Raw genomic sequence first — 25,705 nt, 5'->3', positions numbered from 1 at the left:
CCAAAGCAGGAGAGTCCCTGCCCATGCAGCTGAGGCAACGCCTCCCCTACCTGCTGGTTTTGGGGTGCTGGGGATCACAGCCAGCCAGCTGGAGCATTTTCCTAAGAAAATCCTGACCTCCAGGCAAGAAACAAGGAGCAGAACATGCCCTCACCCCACTCGGTAGGAACTCGCTCACTGATTTGCATCGCTCCAGGTCCATCTGCCTGGGCTGCTGCCGGATGAATTATCCAGAGCCCAAGGCTTGCTCTGGCTTTCTTGCTTTTTGTTTCCACTCCCAGCTCTTACATACATTAGGGAAGGCAGGGCTCGAGCAGCGGAATGGGAGAGGTTGAGGAAGAGGAGAAAAAAAAATTGCGGCTCCCAGATCAAAACAATAATCAGCTAAATGAATTCTGCAGCATTTTCCCGCATGACTGCGAGTGATAATTTAGTGCAGCAGCCAGCTGGAAGCAAAAGGATTAATTCTGCACTTAGTGACACCCATGTGAATAATTCATCACACGCAGACCCCTTTTTGCTGACCCCCCTGGGCAATCACTCCAAAGCCCCCCACCAGCCGGCCCCTGCCCGCCGCGGCTCCTCAGGGATGCAGCATCCAGACCGGACCCAAATTCACTTTATGGAGAGGATTTTTGGTTTGCAGATGGGAGCAGAGGCTGGTGGCTGCAGTAATTAGATCGACTGGGCTCGTGGACGCATCCAAACCTGCCCACGGACCTGGAGCCAAGGGCTGGCGGGGTTTCCTCCTCCCCAGGAAAAGCAGCCGCATTCCCTCCCTGCTGTGACATCCCTGGGGAACATAAATGCTGAAGGAAGACAGCTGGACATTTGTCACCATGGTTAACCAGCCTGGCGTTTCTCCACTCTGAGATGGTGAGCAGCCTTTCCCAAATACCCTGCCTGTGCCATGTCTCCAGGCAGGATTTCCTGGGAATATGAGCATGTGACAAAATCCCTGGGAAAGCGATGGATGTGTGATGGCAAGAACGATGCTGCTTTTTCTAGCTGCCTGACGACATGATCCAGAGCCTTGGGACAACATGCACAAGGGACAAAACCCAGATCCAGCCCAGCTGAAAGGTTTGCAGAGAGGGTGGCAGCTCTAAAGAGCCATCTCCTCCCTGTCCCTGTCCCCATCCCTCCTCACCTCGGGATTTTCCATCCCCAGCATCTCACCTCGAATCGAAGGAGCTGCAGGCAGAGCCCCATGGTTGGGATGGTTCCAGTATTGATTTGGAGGTCGGTGCCCTGGGGAGGCAAATTGGGTTTCCACTGGAGCTCCTGGTGTCTTTGGCATCATCTAGATGTCATCCAGAGGTGCAGGGCTGTGGTTTGGAGCAGAGATCCCAGCTTCCTGGGGGATGCTTGGGAGTTCTGTGCCAGGCTGCTCACCCAGACACGGAGGTGGGATTTCCATCCCACCATCCCACCATCCCATCATCCCACCATCACCTGTAGATACCATCACCTGTAGATACCATCACCTACCCGATATTACCCCACAGACCCTTTCTCACCTCCACGGCGAGGCCATCCACGTGCACTCCGCCGCTGCACACTGCCAGCTCCTGGAAAACACGGCTGGTGAGGGGCAGCACCGAGTATCCCACAGGAATGAGGGTGCCTGGAGCATCCCACACTGGAAGGGATGAGAACAGCTGGATGAGGGCACAGCAGCCAAAGCTGGGATGACAGAGAGCATCCCTGGTGGGGTCTGAGACTCACCGTCTTTGTATGGATAAAACTCAATTGTCAGAGCCGTGTCTTCAGAGAAGATGGTGGCAGCATCTTGGCCTTGGAAGAGGAAGGAGGCATTCCAGGATGGCTGCTCCTGGGGACCGGCTGGTCGGGATATCTTAAGAGACAACAGGAAATTCCATATTTGTGGGGGAACACAGCACTCACGCTTGGGAAGGGGCTGCTTTGCAGGCATTTAGGGTCTGTCTATCACCTCAAAAGCCCTTCACAAACATGAATTCCAGGTCACCTGACAGATATATAGAATAGTGGGAAGCATGTTTATCCCCAGAGCTGCCATCCGTCGTTGGAAATGGCATCCCTCTGTCCCCACCAGTGGCTACTCCGCTTCGCCTCCGGAGAGCCCCACCAGCTTTTCAAAGGTCAACCTTAACACTGACTTCCCAACGCCAAGAATTTATTGACAGCAGCTCCTTTTTAATGCTGTTACTCCATCCCTTCAGCCGGCATCGCCCAGCGGGAACGATCGGCTTTTCTGCATCAGCACATTTCTGCTCTGTTGGGGAGGGTGGAAGAGCGGGGCATCTCCCTCTGCTCATGTTTTGGGATGCTAATGGGCATTATGCACCTCGGAGAGCCGCAGAGGTGCATTATCCAGCCTTGGGAGGTGTTAGCATGGGGAATGTGGGGTTGGGATGCTTCAGAGCCTGAAAAAATCCTCCACGACAATGGGCTGCATCAGGCAGTGCTGTTAGTGCTGGCTCAGCACCAGGCTGGCTCTCTCATTCAGGAATTTGTCAGGGAATCCTTAGGGATTTTTAGCTGGGATATAGCTTGGTTTGGCTGCTGGGAGCCCAGGCTGTGCCTGAAAGTCCTTAGGAAAATGCACATGGATTGGAGGAGCTTACAGCAGCTGGTTCCAGCTCAGCACCCTCCAGCCACTCCTCTCCTTTCCCAGCCCATGGGGCTGTTTCATCAGCCTCAGAAAACCCAATTTTTGGGGAAAATCTCAAAACCACAAAATGCCACCTCCAGTTACTTTTCCTGGCATCAACCTGTACAAGGCACTGGAGATGGTGCCGTTTCAGCCTCAGCAGGGAAGGGAAAAGTCAAACGTGGGAGCATATTGCTGATTTGACCCCAATTGTTGGAGGTCCTGAGCCCACATGGCTCCTCTCACCAGGAGAGGGATGGGAGATGACGTTCCTGATTTCCCCCCCTGATTTTAGAGGCGGGGGCAGGGGGCAGGATGCTCGCTGGGGCCGGGCTGTCTCCCACTGGCTCGGTGGGACAGATGGATGCTCTGTGCCGGGGCGTCAGAGCCAATGCGCTGATTTGGGCAGACATCCTGGCACAACAGCCACCCCTGCCAAGGGCCACCTGCAGAAACACAACAAAGGGGATGGGGAGGAGGAGGAGGAGGAAGGAGACACCTTCATCCTTTTTTGATGTCCCAGCTCATCTCCCAACGGCTGCTTCAAAGGCAGCATCCTTGGCACAAGCAGAGGTAGAGGCGGCCAAGCCTACAGCCCCTCTCCTGCCTTCCCAAGGGATGAGGCCATCCCTGCTCCTCACAGATGCCTGTCTGGATGCTGCAGACCACAGACAAGAGTGAGAAGCTCCAGTTAAGTAGGTTAAGCTGGAGAATTCCCAAGGAAAATAGCCCTGAAGGACGTTTATCTTAGAGGGGGCCAACATAACAAAGGCTTGAGCTTGGTCCTGGGAGGACAGATGCAGCATGGCTTTCTGTAGTAGCCCCATGGATTTGCCATTGCCACCAGTGTGGCTATCCCTTTGGTGACAAAGAGGATGCTGGCCCAATGGGAGCACCCAAAGAGAGCAGAGCACCCAACACTCTTGCAGGCGGCTCTGTGCAGGTCTCAGCTTACTCTTGGCCAGAAAGACCAGGTCTCCAGGAGCCCCAGCCAGGCAGAGAATGGCTAATGACCTGGGAACCTAAAAGGAGTGAAAGGGGTGCCCTCCTGAAGGTGAACCCAAGTGCTGTTGGCTGCAGATGCTGATGGGAACCGACAGGCGAGAGGACACACAGGGCTGGCAGAATTATCGAATCCGATTAGCCCGCCCAGGAGTTCACTCAGGGAAAGCCATTAACCTCTGGAACTGGAGCAACAATGCTCCCTCCTCCTCCTCCTCCCCCCAGCCTTCCCCTAACATTTCCTCCCAGGCATTAAGAGTTCATCCTCCTGTGAGGGAAGCACATCCTACAGGTGGGGAAACTGAGGCAGGAGATGGGGGTCACGCAGCTCCCCAGGAAGAGCATTCTTGGGGATGTGCCGAGACAGACTGAGCCCTGTGGGTGCAAAGGGAAGGAGGAGAAGGAGGAGGACAAGAAGGAGGAGGAGGAGGCAGCACACAGGCCAGATGGCCGAGTTTAATCACTCGTCCTCCTGTGTTGGGCTCCCACTGCTCGGTGCTGGCAGCAGTGCCAGGGATGTGGGGCTGGGACCAAGCACATGGATCCCACAACTTTGTGGGGGTCTGTGTTTGTAATTATGCCTGTAAATCCAAAATAAATGCATTTTGGCTGTCTTTACAAAAGAGAAATATCCCTGGGAAATGGCAGCCTCAGGGTTGCAAAGATTGGAGAGGGAATATATCCTGTATCTTTGGTAGCAGACAGGGATTTCATTCCTGTATCTGGTCTGGAGTTGATGGGGGTAACTGGTACCCTGAATCCATTGCCATGGTGGGACTGGGGGTGCAGACCCAAAGTGGAGAGGGTCCCAGTGCTCCCTCTGTCTCTTACCTGCAAGAAGAACCCAGGGAGGTGGGGGGGGGGGGGGGAGTGGAGGGATAAACCAATAATTATTGTACTGAATGGAACACACTAGTGATTTTTATGATAATTCAGCACCTCACGGGTGACTTGGCATTTGGCCAGCTTCCTCTCCATGATATTTTATTTATGGGCTCCCCGAATGTGTTGATCCAGGGCCTTTCGCTCCGAGCCGATCAAAATTCCATGCACGGGGGAGGAGGATCGAGCCAGAGAAACGCGTGCGCTCCGCTGGCACTGGGGGCCAGCTGGATCCGTCCTCTGGGTGCAGCCGGGCATCTGCCCTCGGCTGGCACTTTGCAGAGGTGAAAGGATGGAGCAGCTCTGCTTTTGAGGACTGGCAGCTACACACGGTGGCTCCTGACTCGGCTGCTCCATCCCGCCTCCTCCCTGCCCCACCAGCCCTCCAGTCCCCTCCCTCCCTCCTTGCCAATTTTTTGGCAGGGCTCAGGAACAAAAGCGGGGCCCTCCTCTCGCTTGCCAGTGACGCTGCTCTGTGTGGAAAGGGGATGTTTCCCTGGCAACAGCTATTTTGAAGATGTGCGTCGTGGTACTTGAGGCCCGGGGAGGAGAAGGTCGCTGCCTTCGAGAGGAGGCACTCGAGCCGGAGGCGTGAGCAGAGCAGAGGGAAAAATGAAGGACAAAGGCACAAACGAGGAGCTGCCTGTGGGTTTCTGCATGTGAGGACCATGTCTGACGCTCAAAGCATCGTTTTGCCCCTGAAGTTTTTCCTGCGTGGGGTGCTCAGCTCCCCTGCTGAGGGAGGGATGCTCTTTGGTACCCAGGCAGGATGGATGCTGCTGGATCCCTGCATCCCTGCGGATATGCTCGGCCTCGTACCTGAGGGCAGCCGTGGTTGGCAGCTCGGGCGATGCTAAAGGCAGCTGCTGGAGGGTCTGGGAACAGGATGGTGGTGGGGCTGGTGCTGGGATGAGAGCTGGGATACTTCTCCATGCGGTGCCTGAGGAGTGATGGAAAGGTTTGGGTCAGTGTGTGTGGGGCCACATCCACCCCAGCGAGCCGAGTGCCGTGGGAGGGCACGATGGCACCAGGGATGTTCAAGTTGTCCCCCTGTGTCACCAGCAGACCCCTGGCCATCACTCACTTGTACTCCTGGACATTGCTCACAACTCTGGCCACAGCGACGAGGGTCCTGGGGAGGGTGGTGAGGGGGACTGACAGCCCCTGCAGCAGCACCTGGGAGGTGGAGGGTCCATGGTGAGGGGACAGAGAATGTGGGGAGGGGAAAAAGCTGCCAGAGCAGGAGACAAGGTGCAGACCCTGCACACCTCCCTGCCACCCCTGACCCCAAGGCCACCTCTCACCTCCAAGGCCACGTAGCTCAGTCCATCACAGCGAGGGATGAAGCTCTTTTTGCGGGTGATGGTGACACACAGGACCATTCCCACAGAGTCCTGCCTCCTTGGCTGGGTGTGGAGGAGAGCAAAGCATGGGGGGAAAAAAGGTCAAGGCCACAAAACGTGGACACTGGGCATGGACAGCCCATCACTGGCAATAAAGCACCAAATGGTAATTAAAGCTCACTGGCCCCCTGAGCCTTCCCAGAAAAGATCAATATAATAAATCCTTCTGTGTTTAAATATTTCATTGTTCCAAATCTATGTAGGGAAGGGTAAGCTCATTTCTGCCAGCCTGAGCATAGGGGAGTTTGATTTTGGGGGGGTAATGGAGTGAGTTTATCAGGCCTCAGCTGTACAGGGCGCTACTGGCCAAGTCCCTGGGTTGGAGAAATGCCCATGGAGGGGTTCAGGAAGCTGCTTCTCTGGGGCTGGGTACCTGCCTGCATTAATTAATGCAGCCTGTGTTTAATGAATGTCCTGCCCTGCTTCTCCTTCCCAGGATCCTAAGGGTGAAAGCACTTCCCAGCTTGCAATCCCATCACTTTTCCACCACATTTGAGCCCAGCACAACGCTTGCCTTGTTCCTCCCTCTCAGGAAGCTCACAAGCCTCTTTGAGCACCTTCCCCAACTTGCCAAATGTGGTTTTCCCACCGGTATTATGGCATTACACAAGGCTCCCTTTGCCCACAGCCCCCAGCTACAGGTGGTGAAAATCAAACTGTAAGCAGGAATAAGGAGCAGGATGGAGGGGTTCGTGCTGTACCTACCAGCACCAGCCTGCAGTGGTGGGGTTGGAAGGGCTGGAGATGCCGGACTGGCAGCTGGAATGTCCCCAGTGCCTCCTTGGTAGCTTTGTCTGCCACAGTGAGGGTCAGCACTGGAAGGGAGAGGGTCATCTGTCAGGATGAGCAGGGTTTGGGAAAGAGGAGGGGATTAGGGAAGGGCAGAGGTTTGGGGGAAGGTCTGGGTGAGGAAGGGACGGAGAGACAATAGAGTGATTAATTTTCAGCAGGCCCTTCCCCTCACAAGGCCAGGGTGGAGTGGACAGGAGCAGGCTTTACACCCAGACCAGGATAATACACACACACACATGTGCATCCCAGGGAGCCATGAAGAACAGGTCCCAGGCAATTCCAGGAGAGTGAAGCTGGCACCAACACAGCTCAGATTCCCATCTAAGAAGCCAGGATTTCCTACTGATCCCTCTAATCCACCTCCCTGCCTCCAGCCCACCCTGCTCAGCTTGCAGGGTTCCATCCTGCCCTGAGTCCTCCCTGCCTTAGGGTCCACCATGAAATCAGTCCTCTCAGTGGTGCCTGGTCCCCATCTGTCCCCTGGCATGGCAGCATCACCCCACGGATTCTGGCACCCCCAGTTCTTCCCTTAAATTAGAGCAAAGCTGCAATTTATTTGACAAGCAGGAGCAGGAGCCTTTTATGGGAAAAAAAAAAAAGAAAAAGAAAAAAAAAGGGAGCTGATGGAAGGGAAAACCGCCCTCTCTTTATGCTGCCATCAAGAGTTGGGCCTCCCTTCCCCCAGCTTAATGACTGCGCCGAGGCACCCGCCTTAACTCCTGCTTGGCCAGCCTGGGAATTCCACAGGTTGTGCACCTCCCCAGAGTGAGGATGAAGAAGGCAAGTGCCTGGTCCACGCCTTAACTCCTGCTTGGCCAGCCTGGGAATTCCACAGGTTGTGCACCTCCCCAGAGTGAGGATGAAGAAGGCAAGTGCCTGGTCCATGCTTCCCTGAGCTTGTGCTTTACAGCACGTGCTCCATTTAAATGGAAATTTTCCTTTTCTCCCAGCTCCTCGTGGATGAAGCACCAGAGAAAACGTTCTGGGGTTGAGCGAGACACAAGTGGCTTTTCTGCCTGTCATCACCAATGATGGATCACACTCGGATTTCTGGGAGATAAAAGGATGGAAACTGTATTGCCGGGGGAAGAAAAGCTGTGAGCTGCACCTGGGGATGACAGCTCCAGGATGAACACCTGGGGGATGAACGTGGCCAAACATCTGGGAGATGCTGGGAGGTGGAGGAGCAGACCTGGAAGCCCCATCAAGTCTCCCTGAATTTCTCATGATCCCGCACGGGGCAAAAAGTACATCAAAATCTCCTCAATTTCATTGAGGTCAGGGCCTAACGGGATTAGGCACGATGTGAAGATTGGTTCCCAACGTTTGTTTTGTAAGGAGCTGATTTTATAATCAAATCCTGGCCCCTAATTCCACGAGTTTTTATCACAGTTACAGATTTAGCAGCCCTGCGTGGGGAGTACCAGCATCAGGATGTGGCTCCAAATGATACAAGGTGAGGAAAGGCAGCGGGGAAAGATTTGGGGTGTTTCCCCTCTGATGCTGATTCCCATTGGATACTTTGGAGGATGCCTAGCATCACTGCCTGTTCCACCCTGGGCATGTCCCTCCTGGTCCCGCCCTGCAGACATCACAGCCATGAGCTCAGGACATGGCTCGTTCCCTCTGCCTGGGGTCCTGAGGAGCAGGGACTTCCTAATACCCCCAAATTAGCCCTTTGAGGAATGAGTGCCATGTCCTGGCCCCCAGCATCCCTGTCCCCACAGTCCTCCAATGCTCTCACCTGCCCAGCCTGCATCCTCAGCATCCATTTCCAGCACCACCTCCTCCTCCCAGGTGGGTGTGTGAGTGGGCTCTGAGGAGGCACGAGACGCCTCCAGCTTCTGCTCAGCCCCTCCACTGGTCTTACTGTGAGGAAAAGGGAGGAAAACAGGCAGGGAATGTGGCAGCAGGGAGCTGGGAGAGGGATGAGCATCCAGCCCTCAGCAAAGCTCTGCCCCTGCTCTGGGGGATCTTTGCTGGGGATTCAGTGCTGCTTTTACTCCTGGATCCTGCCCAGCCCCCAGTGACAGGGTTTGCAGCCCCTTTTATCCCAAAGGCTATTTCAGGCCTGGAGGCTAATTATCCACAGTATTGATGAAGGGACAGGGAAGGTGCCGCTGGGAAAAGAGAGAGAAGATTGAATGTTAACAACTGTCATCATTAGACTCGGCACATAACAATGCTGAGCAATAATTATGGTTGTGTTCACTGCTACAGACCTGGGTAATTCTTCATCTGTGCTGGTGTCACCATCAGGCATGTTTTGGGGTTGTTCCTCCCACTTTTATCAATTAATCACCAATTACTCATTAGCTTGGCTAATAATAATAATCCCCCACACACTTTTAGTGGGGCTGGAAGATCTTTTAGGGCATCTCCACTGCCCAGCGAGACACTTGGTGTTATCCTGGGAGTCCCAAAACCACAGCAGAGTCCCACTGCCTGGTGATGTGGTGACCTCAAGTCCCTGCACCCCCATTCACGGGGTGAAAGGGGATGGTGACATCCCACTGTGACACAGATATCCCAGCCCTGTGAAGGGGTTGCTCTGGATATGAAGGTGATGAAGTGTCTGGTGCTGGCCCCTCCAAGAAAAGCTCTTCCTGGGGCAGAGCCAACATGGCCCTTGGGGACAGTTTACCAGGGCACTGTTGTGACTGAGAAGAGATGGTGTCACTGGAGACTTCAACACCGGGGGAAAAGAGATTATAAGGCACAGAATTATTGAATGGTTTGAGATGGAAGGGTGCTTAAAGATTGTTTCGTTCACAAAGGTCCTTCCAGCTGTAGGGTGAGCTCCAGGTGGGACTGAGCAGGTTCATCCCAGATGGATGAGAGGATGGTTGCAAGATCTCCATTCCCTCTCCCTGCTGAAGAGATTGGTCTAGTGGGCCCTCAGCCATGCTGCATCCACATCCCGTGCTCCTTTCTCATCTCCCACGTGTCCCCTTCCCCACCAGCAAAGCCCATCTGCATCCCACAGGGATGGAGCTGGCCAGCTTTGGAAGGTGGGAATTGCCATCAGGCTGGCACTGTTTTGGAGGGGCTGGAAAAAAACTTGGCTCTCCAGTAATGAGCTCTGTGGGGGATTGCTCTCCCAGCAACGTGCTCAGAGTCCGAATGAAGCCAGACCTTGGCTGGGGGGGTGGGAGGAGGAGCAGGAGGGTGAGAACAGGCCCCCTTCATTATAGACTTGCCTAAGGACGGGAGAGCATTCAAAAAGAGCTGTGAAGTGGGGAGGGGGAGGAAAACAACCCACAACTGCACAAAGCACAGGGGTGTGCCTCAAAAAACAAATGAATAGGCCGGGGGCAGGGGGAACAGCGGAGAGCAGAGAGGGTTTCATGTTTTCTCCTCCCCCCAGCCAGCTCCAGACGCGCTGGAGGGGCAGGAGCGGGGTCTGCAGACATGAGATCGCACACCTCAGGGCAGGACATGGCTGGGATGCACCAAGAGCTGCTCCTCCGATTCTCTGCATCCCTCCCTGCCGGCTCCGGGGCAGGCTCTTGGCTCTGCCGTGCGTGCGGGGATGCACCATCCGCCCACCGCTGCGATAAAAGATAAAGATAAAAGATAAAGACGGCTGCCCCCGGGGAGTTATTACCCATCAACGTCTCGGCTGCGGTGCTCGGGACGGCGGCACGCAGCCACCCCGCTGCTGTGACACCGGGGTGCCCAGCAAAGGGCTTGGCAGGGCTGTGCCCAGCCTTCAGAATGTTTATTTATCCGGTGTTATGAGTTATTATCTCTACAGGGTGAGTTATTTCTCGGGGCTGATATCCCAGTTGTTACAGTGCTCCCGATCTTCTAACCCTGGGATGTCCCATCTTCATCCCACCAGGATGCTGCGGCAAGGAGGGACCGCTTGATCTCACAGCCCCAGTGCTCTGGGTTTATCAGCTGAGTCCCTGGTTTAATTTTGGGCAGAGCCAAAAGGTTTTACTTTGCAGGAACACCCTTTCTGAGAGCATCCCATGGCACCATGACCTGGACTGCTGCCTTCACAGGTCCCCCGTGGGCAGGGGGACAGCGGACCCCCATTCCCCAGCCTGGGAGCAGCTGGTGCATTCAGCAGCGACCTTGAGTTGCTTCTCTGGGCACTGAAGAGCAGAAAGGAGGGAGCGAGGAGGTCCTTTCACCCGCCCGTGGTACTCAGCGGGGAGGAGAAGCCGGCCGGGGCCAGGCGCTTTGTGCCGTTAATTGCAAACACGCCTGGCTCCGGCACGCCAAGGTCATCCCCGCATCCTGCCGGTCCGGCAGCAATTTGTCTGTGAGCACCAGGGAGTGAAAGGAAGATGCGGAACAAACCCACCGGTGCCCCTGAAAGCAGGGTGGGAGGATTTTCTGGGTGTTCAGAGGGTGAGGAGCAGAGCCAAGGTGCTGCCAGATCCCCAGAGCATCCCCGGAGGAGGAGGCTTTCTCTGAGGCAGGGTGAGCCAAAGCCCCTGGGTGGGATCTTCTGCTCCTCAAGGTCTTTCAGGCTCGCTCTGCTAAACCTTTCCCTCCCCAAATCTCTGGAAGTGGTGCACACAACTACGGAGTGCTGTGGGATGCTGAGTCCAGGCACAAGTGACTGGGCACAGCCACAGAGGGCAGTGGTGCTGCTCCCTCCCTCCCACCCCACTTGGATCACATCCTTATGTGGGGTGATGCTCTGTGTGCTGGCACTTTGGGCTTGGGATGGCTCCACTGGTTACCACTTGGCTGTTTTGGGGGGATTGGATGCCACCAAACTCCCCACCAGCACATCCCCCTCCAACTTCTCCCTCCCACCCATAAAACCCCACCTTTTAACTGCAACATGCTACTCTCCTTAAAGAGCAAGTGCCCTGAAAAACAATCAGTGATTCCCTTCTGCCTTGGCTCCCTCACTATGGTTACTAAAAGGCCCCTCATGTGTCCTGCATCCCTAATACCCCCCTCCCCTCCCTTCCATCACTCTCCCGTTACCATGGCAATGTGGTGATGGAGCAGCACCAGAATGTAAAGAGAGATGCAACAATCACACGCCACCCTCGTGCTATCATTTAGGATATTGATGTTTAAATCTCCGGAGATCATCTGGGTATAATTGGTTTATGGAAATAGAGACAAGTCCTGCCGTAGAGTTACTCAGGCTGTCGGGGTGGAGAGCGGGTCCTTGGCATGGGGGGGTTGGGAAAGAGGGGATGGGGTGATAGAGGGGTGGCAGTGGAGGCTCCCAGCTCACGTCAGCCAGCCCCAGCTGCCAAAATCCTGATGATGGAGTCCCACATCCCCCCTGCCCAGGGAGCCTCTGGGATGCCTGATGGGGCTGGCACCAGGCACTCTGTCACAATGACAGACCCTGGGACCCCCTTCACCGCAGAGCTCAGGGTTTCTACTCTGGAAAACACCCAGCAAGCAACAGTTTGCTTTACACAAGATGTTTCCGGGCTTTCACAGTCCTGGCTGCTGATTGTTCCCAGTGGATGAACCCCAACTCTGCAGCCTTGTTCCCTTGGCACTGATGGATCCACTTGGGTACCAGCCTGCCCGGCACTGCCCTGGGGAGATGCCCTGCAAAAACCAAGCTCTGCGGCCAGGTGATGCTCTGAAGGCACTGACAGCTGCTTTCTCCCCTCTTTTCCAGGGAAGTGAAGCCCCTCTGGCTCTGGGATGGCAGTGCTGAACAGGACAGCCTCCCTCTTACCACAGACCAAAGCCCGACCGGCTAATTGAGTCCCCCGGCACATGCATAATGCACGAGGAGCCAAGTCCTCCTTACCCAACATCCTGTTTTATTTATTAAAACACTCTTTTATTTATTGTGATATCATCCCCAAACCCAGGCAGCATTACCCTGTGGATTCTTTGACATCATTTTATACTTTCAATATTAAGAACACTTTCTTCCTGACACCCCAGCAAGCCAGAGTGCCTCGTGTCTGCCTTCCCCCATCGCAGCGAGGAGTCCTGGTTCCTCTCACGGAGGCAATGCCAGAGAGGTTCCCCCCTCCCCGGGGCTCATGAAGAGGGTGGCAGCTCCCAAACCCTTACTCTGTGTCCCCACAATGCCTGCTGTCCCCCTTTGTGGATGCTGGATACTCACACAACAACGTACGGCCACGGCACCCGGCCCTCGCGTGTGGCTGGCAGGTTGCTGGCACCGTGGACGGTGACGGTGATGCTTTCCTTCCCCAGGGGGGCCACGTGTCCCCCACCAGCCATGGATGTGTGCCCAGGACCCTCTGTCACAGCGGGGGACTTGGATACCTGCCAGGAGTGAGTGAGGATACATGAAGGTGGGAAGGGCTGCAGCCATGTCCCTGTCATCCCACCTCGTCCCCATGGCCCAGCTCAGTGCTGAGAGCCCAGAGGGAGGAGATTTCATCCCAGCACATCCCCACATCCCAAACTGGTCCCAGATGAGGGAGAGCAAGCCGAGAAGGTAGTGCCCCCCACATTCCCATCACAGCTGCCTCTTCCCTGTCCCCAGTGTGTCCACACCCTGTCCCCTGTGGCTCCACACCACTGATGTTACCATGTCACAGCAGTGCCACAGTGGTGCCAGGCTCTCGGGGAGGACACCCCGCAGCATCAGAGGATCCTGCACAGGATGAAATCATCCCAGGACCCCTGCCCAGCATGGTGCCATGGGGGGCAGCTGCACTGGGGTCCACACATCCCAGGCCAGGTCACCAAAACAGGGATTAACCATCTAAGACACCTCTATGTCCCCCATGTCCCTCTGACCTCCCAATAACCACCCCCCTCCCCAGCTCCTGTCATCCCCCTACTCCCCCTTGTCACCAACCCAGGCATCTCTGCAATTTATAGGGACTCTGCTGGGAACTGGGATCTCAGCCCAATCTGGGGGGAAGGGCAGGAGTGCAGTGGCTCCCCCCACCCCAGCTCATTAATTCCCACCAGCTGATGTGATAAGGAGCAGCAGAGCCACAAGCTGCTCCTCACGCATCCCATTCCTGCTCCCATCACACCCCGGCCAAGTGAGAGACGGTGCTGTCCCCCACCCCCTGCGTCCCGCAGCGCCACCGTCTCAGGCAGCACACAGCATTAATCCATCTAAAAGCTCACGTTTCTGGGGATGCAAGGAGTTAAAACCCACTCTGCCCCACTTCAGACCCTGAAATCCAAACCCTTCGTGCATCTTTGGACCTCCTGGGGTTGAAGCAAAAGCTCCAGCCCGGCGAGCAGCCCGCGGGCTCCTCAAAGCCGCTGCCTGCAAATCCCCTCCGACACGTGGCTGTGCCTCGGAACTCAGTAATGAGGGATCGCTTTGTCCTAAAACCACTCCCTTGTCTCTCCCTCGTCTCTCCCGAGGCTGCCCCGTTGCAGCAGTGGTGGGCTTGGTGACCCACCGCCATGAGGGATAACACGCCCAAAGCTGAGGATCACTTCTGGCATGGAAATCTGGGTGCTCTGATCACCAGCAGTCTGGAAAAACATGAAAATCAGCTTTTCTTCCCCCTGCCTTTTTTTTTTCCTGTCAGCTCACAAACCAGTTGGAGCTTGGGGCTGGGACAGCCTTGGTGTCACTGACAGCCAGAAAGTGGCACTGAAGGAGCACAAACACAAAGTGGGGGAGGATCCCCTGACCTGCAGAGCAGAGTAGAGAATGGATCCCAATCCATCACTGAGAGAAGGCAAGGATGGTTGGGGGTTTAGCAGGGGCATGGTGCCAGATTTGCAGGCAGGAAGCAGGCACAGGCATGCAGGCAGGGATGCTCTCCCTGGAGACCCCTCTATCCTGTCAAGAGAGCATCTGTTCAGGCTCCAGTTCTGGAATTTCAGTGAACATTTTCATCCCAAACATCGCAGAATCCCAGTATGGTTTGGGTTGGAAAGGGTGTTAAATCTCATCTCATTCTAACCCCCTGCCATGGGTAGGGACACCTTGCACTAGACCAGCTTGCTTCAAGCCTCATCCAACCTTGCCAAATATTCACTAAAATCCCCATCTGGAGGAATTCCAGCTGGCAGAGCCCAGAAACAACCTTGCTTTAGTTACACAGACACCTTGGAGCTCTCTGATGGAGCCCTGCTCTGGGGGGGAGCCCTGGACATGAGCTGTGATGCTGGGCCAGTGTCCCACCCCCCCATTCTTATTTACTGCTCCAGATCACTATTTTGAGACATTTTCTTATATTCTCCCTGTTTTCTTTCACATTCCAGGTAACAGAAGCAGGTTTCTTAGTGCACGTCTTCATTCCCACCGCTGTATTTACATCTCCCTTGGTTTTACCATCAGCAGCAGTGCCAGCAGGATAATTAGTGAGGGTTTTACCAGAAAATTCACAAGTGGTTAAGCAAAATAAAGCTCAGCAGGAGAACAAACCATTTTAAAAATAGCAGGTGTGAACAATGCCAGGCTTCACAGGCAACCAGTACCTCAAACCTCCAGCAAGCCTGTGATTAACTACCCCCAAAAAAACCCCAGTCACTATTCAAAGCCAGGAGGAGATTCAGTGTTTCTTCCCAAAAGGAAGAAGTATCTCTACCCTACAGTTCCAGGTAAAGCCCACGCTTGTTTGCAGCTCCCTCTCAGTGGGAGAAAAGCTTCTCCAGCCTTCCAAGCCACGTGCTCTCCCCCAGGAGTTTGCAACCTGTAGCTTGCGGAGGTGGAGACAAAATGTATTTCGAGTGTGCCCAAGCTGGTGACACCACGTTTTGAACATTTTGAGGAGCTTTGGAGAATCACTGACTTCTGCAGAGCGTCGTGAGCATCTCCCACAACCCTCTGCCCTGATCCCACGCAGCACCTTAACCCCGAGCCGCCCTTAAATCCTCCTTAACGACGATTATTAATTATTCACACCGCGCTGTTGCGGGGAGGTTGATTAACGGCGTCTGAGCCGCCATCGTCGTAATTTGTTTTTCTATCAACTCTTTATCATCTCCAACGAAGCACTGGGGCCCAGCAGCTCCTTTTCAGCAGTGCTCAGCCAAGATTAAATTGCTTCTGGCTGCGAGCTGACAAGACATAAATAGCCTCAAGAGCCCGGCGTTTAGTTCAGGGCAGCCCGGGCTGGGAGCCAGCAGGGACCTCCAGGCACGGCACTGCAGGGGCTCCTCCAGCCCCTGCCCACACCTGGAGACCATTGGTTGTGTTTCCCCCCTGGAAGAAGGTCGGTGATTTCAGGGTTCTCCTTGAATTTTGATTTCATGGAGCAGCATTAGCTCAGAGGGAGAGAGCCTGGGGCTGTAGGCCTGCAGCGTTCACCTCCTCAGCTCCAATCCCAGCCCTCCCAGAGCTCCTTGAGGTGCTGCAGGAGAAGACACCAGTCCCTGTCCTACCATAGAAGGAACAGTACCCTTGTGGTCCTTTATAGTGAGCCCCCCAGTGCCAGCTAAAGCCGTGAGCGATGCTGTCACAGAATCATCAACAGCCCCAAGCTCCTCCCTGCTCCTGGCAATTTATGAGTAGCTGTTGGGAATGTGTCAGCTTTATCCTCCTCCAGAGACTCCATAAAATAATAGTAGGCTCCATAAGTGAAGATGGACTGGGGCTGGTGTGAGTTTTCCTTCGTGATGTCTCCCCAGGCTCCGTTCAAGCCTCCTTACGGCAGCTAAATGCCAACAAGCTGCTTCCCTTCCCGGATGGAAAATAAAGAGCCACTTGGCTTTAAACAAGCAGCAGGATCAGGTCACAGGTTCCACCTCCAGCACTGTGCCACTGTGAAGATGAAGAAGGTCTGGAGCACAGCCAGGACACCCCAGGCTTGGTCCAGGACATCCTGGAGTATGGCCGGGGCAACCCAGAGCATGGTCCAGGACGTCCCAACGATGGTCCAGGACATCCCAGAGCATGGACAGCTTAAAGATGCTGGATTCCCAGGTGTCCCTGGGGAAATCCCAGCAGATCTAGCCACCTCTCAGCTGGAGCTCAGGGCTCTGGGATGTCAGAGCACACCAAAAGCCCCTGGGACACCACAGAGAATCTCTCAACAATGGGGCGAGCAGCCAACTAACAGCCAGTCGGCTCCATCATGGCACACACCTCCAGGCACAGGGAAACCAGGATGGGGAGAGGGATGTTAGACTTCATCAGGCACCAAAATGGGGTGAAGTATGGGTTTACAGCGGGGCCTTGGTGGCTGATGGGTGAGTGGATGCTTCACCTAGACCAGCCTTCTCCCAGCATCCTGAATTCACAGATTGCTGGGGGTGGGAGATGCGTTGCATCTCAGCTGCCCCATGCCCCCAGGCTCCGTGTCAGTCCCTAGGGTGTTAGAGCGTGGCACCCCGTATCCGCATGGATTTGCACCCCCTCCCAAGCATCATGGCTCCTCATCTGTCTACCTCACTCTTGGAAGCAACCGGAGCCTCGGCGCTAATCAGATTTGAGGCTGTGAAATCTCATTTGAGGCTCTATTAATGCAGAGCTGGCACGACACAGGCCCCGGCCTGTCTCCAATGAGCAAAACAAGGAAAGCAATCTAGCTGGGAAAAATGCATCTCCTGGAACGAGCTCGGGGGAGCCAGGCAAACACAATTACAGTTAAAAGGAAGATTAAAACAGTATCAGCACTCCTCTCCCTCCGACCCCTGCTCCTGCCCCTGGGAGGGGAACATCGAGCTGCATGGACGGGCAACCCCAGCACCGTGGTCCTTCCAGCACAGATGTGATTGAAGCAGGATGCTGCCCCTTCAAAGCAAAGGGCTTTTGCAGGATGAATGCCATGGTCTCCCTGTGTCAGCGGAAGGCCTGTGGGATCATCATCATGGAATAGTGACTTGGAAGGGACCTTAAAGCCTATCTTGTTCCACCTCCCCTGCCATGGGCAGGGACGCCTTCCACCAGACCAGGTTGCTCCAAGCCCCATCCAACCTGGCCTTGGACACTTCCAGAGATGGGGCAGCCACAGCTTCTCTGGGCAACCTGGGACAGTGCCTGCCTCTTCCTCAGGGAAGAATTTCTCTGGTTTGCTGACACAGCACAGGAAAGGGGTATCCCTCTGGGTCCAGGCATGAATGCTTTCTCCCTATTTGCTCAGACATTGCTGAGGTTTTGTTCCTGGGTGCCTTGGAGCTGCTTGGCATGGGATGGGAGGAGAACACGGCCCCCTGTAATGACACCTATAATTAGCACCTGCCAGAGGAGCCCTTATCCGTGAAAAATAACCTCTAGAATGCCACGGACTTGGAAGTGCAAGGCAAGGGACAGCCATCAGCTTCCCAAATAAAGGAGTCAGTGCATACATGGTTTCCATTTCTAAGAGCCCACAAGCAGATCCTCCCCCCTGCAAAGGCTCCAGACTGACAAACACAGCTCCAAACAAGACAAATATCCATATGGCTGGAAAACTCCATCTCCTCTGGCAGTGCCAGCTCGAGTTTGAAGCAAACCCAATTGTATTCCAAAGGGGTATTTCCCAACACCTTCGCAGCAGGTTCAAACCACCTTCCAAGGAAAACCACACTTTAAAGCACCCTAGTAGATCCCCAGCAAAACAAAAGTGAGAGGAAGACAAGCAAACGCTGTTTTATTCATCATTTCATCCTGGCAGCCTCCTCCTTTCCCGCTGCTCCAGTAACCCCCATCCCTGCTCTGCTCCCATTTCCCAGTCAGCCACAGGGAGATTTTTTTTCCCTTGGATTCAGGCTGAGCTTGATATATTCTGCTTATTATTATAATTTTTAAGCAACTTGTTTCCTTGAGGGGACCCTGCGGGAGCTCGTTAGAGATCACAGGGCTGTTTCGGGGCGCCGGGAGGAAGGATGCTCTTCCCCCTCGGATGTCAGCTCCAAGACAATTTCCCTGGGGAGCTCCGTGGCTGCTGGCTGGGAATCCCTCTGGGCTAAAAATTGCCAAATTCATTTTCCTTCCATTTACGTGGAAAACTCCCAATTCACCTGTCAAATAATGAAATGGGCCGGCAGCCCAGCACCGCCTCGGCTGCTCCATTAGGACAGTTTTACACTTTCTATATTTATCGGTGGCACCAGTGCAATTCCCTCCCCCCCCCCACCTTTTAAAAAGGAGCAATTTTCTCTTTTTAACCCCATTTGCTTTCCTCATCAACGCAGTTATCTGACACTTAAAGGGACATGATGACTGAAATTGCAGGAATTAGAGCCAACAGCTTTCTGTCTCCTCGGAGCAGCCGGAGTTTGTGTTTTACAGAGGAGCAAATCACAAAGCAGCTTGGAAAACCTCCTGAGGATCCATCTTCACCAACTGAGAACATTTTTCTTTTCTCCATTTTAGCTATGAAAAGGTGAATTGGCACTCGTTGCTGGCCCATTTCCACAGCAGATCTCCACGTGGGCAGGGAGAAGCGTGCAGGGAATTTTGGATCAAGCTGGGCAGCTGCAGGTCCCCAGTGTAGTGATCAGGAATATAATTTCCTTGCAATACATCACCAGCAACACGTGTTTTCACACTCTAAATCATCATCTTTAAATCAGAGCTGTGCAAGCAGCCCCACAAAGCCATTTGCCTCAGATCCCCTTTGGCTCCCGGCTCCCTCCAGCACGGAGCTAGATGATCAAGGAATGCTGAGAGGCGAAGCCCCCAATGAACCCATCAAGGCACACTCCTCCCTGGGCTGACAGCTCTTCAAAGCCCTACAAATTGCTCGCCGGAGCGGCATTATTCATCTCAGCCGCGTCCCGGGGTGAGCCCTGTCAGCAAAGTTTGTTTTTCAGCCTCATTGGGCTTTTAGTGAGTGGAGGCAGCTCCGGCCCCTCACCCTGTCGTCAGGGCAGCAGGCGGGGGAGAAGGGCTAGAGCTGTTCCACCCTCCCTGTCACTGTCGGCGGGGTGAGGGATGGATCAGCCGAGCCATCCATCACCCGGGAACAGGGACCTCTGCCCCAACCCCACTGCTCTGCTGACGGGAGACAGAAGTTTTACCCACCACCACCGCTCGGAAAGACGGGGCACGTTCCAAGGGCATCATCATTCCACAGCGAGATCCTCATCCTGCATCCCCTACCGCTGCAGATGGACAGAAATGCAAGATCTCAGCCCAAAACCAACCCCTTGGCACAGCTACAAAGGAAGCCCCATCCTGAATCCCACACAAAAGAGGCTGAAATTATTCCAGCTGTGGCTCAGAACCCCTCAGGACCCTGTGCCTCAAATTCCTTCAGTGTTTGAGGAACCCCTTCTTTACTTTCTATATCCTGCTTAAAAAATAAAGGTGATTTTTACTCCTGGGGAATTTTTTTCCTCTTCCCTATGACTTGCATGAAGTCACTTTACAGCCACACAGGCTTTGCCAGGGAAGCTGCTTAGCTCCATGGGGAATCCAAAAGGATAAAGCACAGTCTGAGCAGAGCCAGGAGCAGGCTTGGTCCCATTTTTCAGACCCATTGAAGCTTCAAATGTCGGAGTAGCTCCATGGAGGATAAAACACAACATTAGTGGAGCCAGGAGCTGGTTTGGTCCCATTTTTCAGACCTGTTGAAACTGTCCAAGTCAGAGTAGTTTCATGGAGAATCCAAAGGGTTAAAACACAGTGTCCATAGAGTCAGGAGCAGGTTTGGTCCCATTCTTCAGACCTGTTGAAGCTTCCCAAGTTTGAGCTGATTTTACACGGTGTGGGTGGGCTGTGCTCCCCACTGGGAGCCCCAGCTGGGTCTCACCCCACTCCCTGATCCCTCTGCACCCTGGTAAACCAGGATCCAGAGGGGAAGCACAAGCTGTGTGCAAACCCACGTGTTTGTTGCGGGGAGGCTGCGATGCCTTGTTCCCTGACAGCACCAGACCGTGGGTCTGGGCTGGCTACTCGCTGCCATCTGACACTGGAGACTGGAAACAAACCACTCTGTGGGCTTGCAACCAAGTTCAGCTGCCAAGGAGATCTCCAAAAGCTGGCTCCTTTCTCCCAGCACCACTGGGGAAGTGAAATGGGAATGGTTCCTGGAGGGAGGGACTGACTTTTAAGGGTTTTAAAGACCTTTAAAAGACTAGGTGACCTTTAAAGGTCCCTTCCAACCCAAACTCTCCTATGACTTCTGCTGACCTGGGGGCTGATTCCCCCCAACTGAGCCCTGCTGTGAAATCCCCAAGGATCCTGGTGAGCCCATTTCCTTCTCCTCCTTCCCTGTGAGGAAGGCAACTGAGAGATGATCCATGGCATGTTATTGATTTGCTCGGTGCTGTGCCCAAGTCCTGACAAAATTAGGGAGCGATCTGGCTCTGCAACACACACCAGTCATTTGAACAGCCAGCAGAGCCTCCCACTTCGTGCCTGGGAATACATTATCCACAGGTTGCAGGGAGATGAGGAAAATATCATTATCCCCGTGCCTTGGCCTTTTGCAGGGAGCTCAGCACACATCCATCACCCCCAGCATCCTGCAGAGGAGATGCTCAGCACAGAGGCAGTGTCGAGGAGCTGGCCCCCCTCCTTAGGAAAACAAAACAGATGGATGTGGTAGCCGGCATCCTGATTTCCCAGGACACCAGTCCGAGCTGCAGCCCTGAGATGAAACCCCTCACCCCTATGAAGTTACCCCTCTCCAGCCCCAGCATCACTGACTCCCCAAAGTCAGTAATCCATCAGATCACCCAAATCCTGCCTGAATTTAGGCAGATACTTGGTCTCTCAAACCTCAGTTTAGGGTTTGCTTTCACTGTGCACTGCAGGGTCAACATATGAGCATCCTTGAGATGCTCAGGATTGGACCACCAAGAGCCAAAACAGCTCCAGACCCACAAGCACCTCCCAGCTTGCTCTGGGCTACAGCATCCCAGGAAAATTTTTGGAGGTTAAAAACCAGCTCTACCTGGTGCTTCCCCATAACCCAGGACAGCTCAGCCACCCTTCAACACATTGTCCATCACTCCAGGCCTCCCAGGAGGGCAGGAGCCAGCATCCCCCCACCTCTCAGCTTTTACTTCTTAAATAAAATCCATCCTGGCAAATACTTGCTGGGTGACATCAGCAGCAGGTGATTTATTGCATTCCCTCCAGGGGCCCAGGAGCGAGATTGCATTTGCTAATGCCTCTCCTTACGCCCCTGGCCCGGCTCCGCATCCCGCTCCACATCCCAGCTGATTGCTATCGATTCCCGCAGCTCCGAAGAGTTTCCGTCTAGACTTTTGCTGAGCAAACTCAATCAGACCTCACTAATAAGCATCTCTGGCCAGTAATTTTTTGGCGGATCAGGCCGGGAATAGCAGATGCGCTTGGAAATGAAGTGCCGCGAAGGGCCCGGAGTCGCTCTGGGCTGCCGGGGGTTTGTGGTGCTCAGCATCCTACCCGCAGCACGTGGAGCAAGGAGAGCAGCTCAGCTCCAGTACCCCATAACTCCCTTAGAATACACATTCCAAGTGTCCCAGAGCCACCAGCTCCACGTTCCAGCACAAGGGAAAGAGCCACGGCATGCAGCAGGCAGCCCCTGTGCAGGGCACCCTGCAGGAGAGAGGGATGACAAACCCAAATTTGACCCTAAAACCTCACCAGTGGAGTCACCAGGACCAAGGAACGTGTCCAGCATTAAGAACATCCTCATGACTGCACCCTGGCCACGAGCCACTCCGTGCAGTATCCCCTGTCAACTCTTCAGCACCGCAGCCCAGAGCTGGGGGGCTGAGGGAGGGCTGCCAGCCCATCCCTGAGCCAGCAGCGTTTGCCCATGGCCAGGAGGTTGCAGACAGCTTTGCCATCCATCCTACCATCCCAAACTCTCCCACTCTGGGAGAAGAGAGCCCAGAGCATGCCTGGGGAAGGTCCATGAGATCTATCCCACCTCCAGCGCTGCAATCCAGCTTTGCAAGCGATGTTTTCGCAGGTGTGTGAGACACCTCTGAGAGCAGCACAGACAACACGTCAACGGGTGTGTTATTCTTCCAGCGAGATGCAGGAAATGGAGCCCCTGGGGTAAGGGTTGTCTTTTTTTTCCCTTTATTTAGACAGCTTTTAACACAACTAAGGGAAGAAAAACACAGCCTCTTGGACTGTTGTAGCCCTGCCCAATGAGTTCTGCTGCTTAAGTCTAGATTTGAGCTGCAGGGTGAAATATTTAAGACATGGCAGCCCCAGATGCCCACACTCACCATTCTAAGGCCTTTCAGGTGATGCCATCCACTGCCTGGGCCCAGCTAGCATGCAGGGATGTGTTTTGGTAGTAAAAATGCATAGTTTGGTGTCATTCCCCCATTCCCGCAACGAGGCTGGAGTTGTGATGACCTGGGAGCAGCGCTGGTACCCAGGGATGGGATGGAGGTTCCAGTGTCCCCTTCCACCCCTCCATCTCCTCCCCAGCACTGGAAGCCACAATAAGTAATAGCATTTTATATTGATTTAGGATGGTGCTTTCTCCACCAGCTGCACTCACCTGCCCTGGCGAGGAGGCTGAGTCCGGGCTGTGCCCTGGTGAGGAGAGGTGGAAGCTGCTGCAACTCGGCACAGCAGGCACTGAGGAAGAGGAGGAGGAGGAGGAAGGATGCTCACCTGAGCCACCCAGGAGCTCCGGGGAGGAGCTGAGCTCAGGGTCAGACTGCAGCCTCTGGAGGGGAGAAAAAGGTTTTGAAGACTCAGCTTTGAGATCCAAAACCCCTTCTCCGTTCCTGTCAGTGTCCCAGGGTGACCCCTCTGCATCCCAGCTCCTTCCTCTGTAACAGTCAAGCTCAGGACCTCATCCTTCAGGGGCAGAACCTTTGATAGCAATCAAAAAAAAACCCAAAGAAGCAAAGAAAAAAACACCCAACTAAAACAGCCACAACCACCCCAACAACATTTATTTTAGACTTAAGAGACACTCCCTAAGCACCCCTAGGGATTGCTCCTGCACAGCCCCAATTGCCTCAGGAAAATAAAGAAAAGAACACACCTATACGTAATTAATTAATTAAATTATTAATGAATTTTGTAACAGCCCAGCCCTCCCGCCATCCTTTATAGGGAGCACTACCCAGCTCCCCACTGTCTCTGAAGGGGGCTGGCTGCTCCCAGTGCTTGGAAGAGTGAGGTAGAGGAGGGCAGGGAGATGTTGGGGAGCTTCATCCTTCCTGGGGGTCTTCCTGGACCACCCAGAAGGTGAGTGGGATGCAGGTGGGCTGGAGGTTCAGGTCCTACAAGTGCTGTAGGGGCAAGATGTAGGTCTTGTAGATGGTAGGGCAGGGTTGGACCGTGCTGTGGTGGAAAGAACCAGGTGAATACCCCATAAGGGATTTCTTCCTACAGCTCTGAGCATGGTTTGACTATAGAACCCTCTTTCCTGGCTTTGCTGGGGTGGCTGTGATCTCACCAAGACCCTGACAGCACTTTGAGCTTGTCCCAGCTGGCTCCTTTTCTGGGCAAAGAGGATCACAGGGCCATTTAGGATGGAGAAGACACTTAAGGTGAAGTCCAACCAGACAGTAACCCAGCACTGTGGTGTTCACCACTAAACCATGTCCCCAAGTGCCACATCTACATGTTTTTTGTACGCTTCTGGGGATGGTGACTCCACCACTGCCCTGGGCAGCCTGTGCCAGTGGAGAAATAAAGGGGGAAACTGAGGCAGGGCTGTGCTGTGTCCCAAAGCTGCCCTTCAAAGCCATGGAAACCACTGCCTTTCTCCTTTTTCTCTAGCTGGAGCCCGTGTGGGACCATCCAGCTACTCTAGGGCCACATCCTGTCCTAAACAGACCTGTTTGCTCTCTAGCCCCCAAATCTGGACTCTCCTACCTCGGTGAAGTGGGCATGGCCCTCGGTGGGCAGCGAGTGATAAGCGGACTCCGGTGTGCCGAGTGAGCGGCAGGAGATTCCCAGATCTGGGGACACTGGGGCTGCTCCTGCTGCCTGCTGGTCCTCCTGGGAGCTGGGGGAGCGCGGTGGGGGTGCAGCCGGCGTGGGGGGTGGCCGATGCTCGTGCAGGGACGCGGTGAAGGCCAGGCGGCCACAGTGCATCGCCGGCTGCTCGCTGCCCACCCGCAGCAAGGCCACCACGGCGCTGTAGCGGTACCAGTCCTCGTTCCTCCTGGCAGAGAGCTTCAGCCGGGGCTGGTCAGGGCGGGGGTAGATGGCAAAGAAGGCTTCTCCCACCCGCCTGCCCCTCCTCAGCCTCTCTGCCCACCCAGGGAAGCGCAAGGCCTCGATGTGGAGCCGCACGTCGTGGTTCTTGTCGTTCTTGCAGAAACCTGCAGGGTGGGGGGTGAAGTCTTCCTTAGGAATGCTGGTGGTCCCAGGAGCATCTCCTGGGCTCACCCCTCAGCAGCCCTGCTTAGCTCTGCTCTGTGAGCACTAGAAAACGGGTTATCCAGCCTGCATATGTCTAGATCTTGGGCGGGGGTGTTGGCCCCAACCTGGACCTGCCCCATCCATCCCATGAAACTCAGGCAGCTTTGACCCCAGCTCACTGGTTTGGTGGAGGTGTGAGTGTGGTACGGGGGCCTGCAAGCCTGAGATGGACTGTGCTTGCTCCAGATCCGTGCTCCTGGGTCACCTCCCCTGTCAGACAACCCCCGTGGTGCCCGGCCCCCTTACCTCTGGGCAGGGTGAATGTGAACTTCCTCCTCTGGAAGGAGTAGATCTGGTTGAGGTGTCTCTGCTCGATGGTGTCTGTGGTGCTGGTGCTGCTCCAGGCGGTGTTCCCGCTGTTGACACGGAGCCGGATGCCGGCACCGGAGCCCTGCAGCAGCGGGTTCTCCACCGTGAGCCTCAGGGCGTAGCAGCCCCGCCGGTTAAACTGGGCACTCACCACCTCGAACTCAAAATCCAGGGTTTTCTCCTCAGCCTTCAGCCGCGAGCGCTGCAGGGTCAGGGGGATGTGAGGCTCCCCTGCTTTGCCCGCCATGGGGACAGAGTAGGATTTGGGGATAAAGCCTCCTTGGAGCAGGGAGTTTGAGGGTCTCTTCCCTGGAGGAAGCCTTCCTGGCAGCCTGGGGCAGGTTTCTGAGCCAAGCCAGCTCTGATTCTGCTCTCCTCTCCGGCAGGGAAAATGCCTGGAGGTGCCCCTGGGTGTGTGTTGGCCTCACATCTCCGCAGGCAGTTTTCAAAGGCAGCAAACAAGGAAAAGAAATCCCTGTCTCTGAAAAATCATCCTTCGGTGCCGTGGGGAGCTGCCGAGAG

The 25,705-nt window shown here is 54.8% G+C and overlaps 1 protein-coding gene across 1 annotated transcript in view; it reads right to left on the bottom strand.

The window, feature by feature from the left end:
• The window catches only part of CCDC33 (coiled-coil domain containing 33), a 41,884-nt gene extending 16,179 nt beyond the window's left edge, over positions 1–25,705 (bottom strand). Inside the window, exons 1-12 of the mRNA XM_027657766.1 lie at positions 25,121–25,705; positions 24,323–24,774; positions 22,989–23,159; positions 12,788–12,951; positions 8,459–8,583; positions 6,628–6,737; positions 5,824–5,925; positions 5,604–5,695; positions 5,339–5,459; positions 1,729–1,858; positions 1,521–1,642; positions 1,180–1,251 (exon numbers count right to left, since the gene is read on the bottom strand). Of these exons, the coding sequence (XP_027513567.1) occupies positions 1,180–1,251; positions 1,521–1,642; positions 1,729–1,858; positions 5,339–5,459; positions 5,604–5,695; positions 5,824–5,925; positions 6,628–6,737; positions 8,459–8,583; positions 12,788–12,951; positions 22,989–23,159; positions 24,323–24,774; positions 25,121–25,430 (1,971 nt within the window). The 5' untranslated portion in view covers positions 25,431–25,705. The remainder of the gene's footprint in view (positions 1–1,179; positions 1,252–1,520; positions 1,643–1,728; positions 1,859–5,338; positions 5,460–5,603; positions 5,696–5,823; positions 5,926–6,627; positions 6,738–8,458; positions 8,584–12,787; positions 12,952–22,988; positions 23,160–24,322; positions 24,775–25,120) is intronic.

The sequence above is a fragment of the Corapipo altera genome, unplaced genomic scaffold (assembly GCF_003945725.1).
Source record: "Corapipo altera isolate COAL_440 unplaced genomic scaffold, ASM394572v1 308, whole genome shotgun sequence".
NCBI classification, from domain to species: domain Eukaryota; kingdom Metazoa; phylum Chordata; class Aves; order Passeriformes; family Pipridae; genus Corapipo; species Corapipo altera.
Note: the sequence above shows the minus strand (reverse complement) of the source record. Positions and strands in the feature narration are given on the sequence as shown.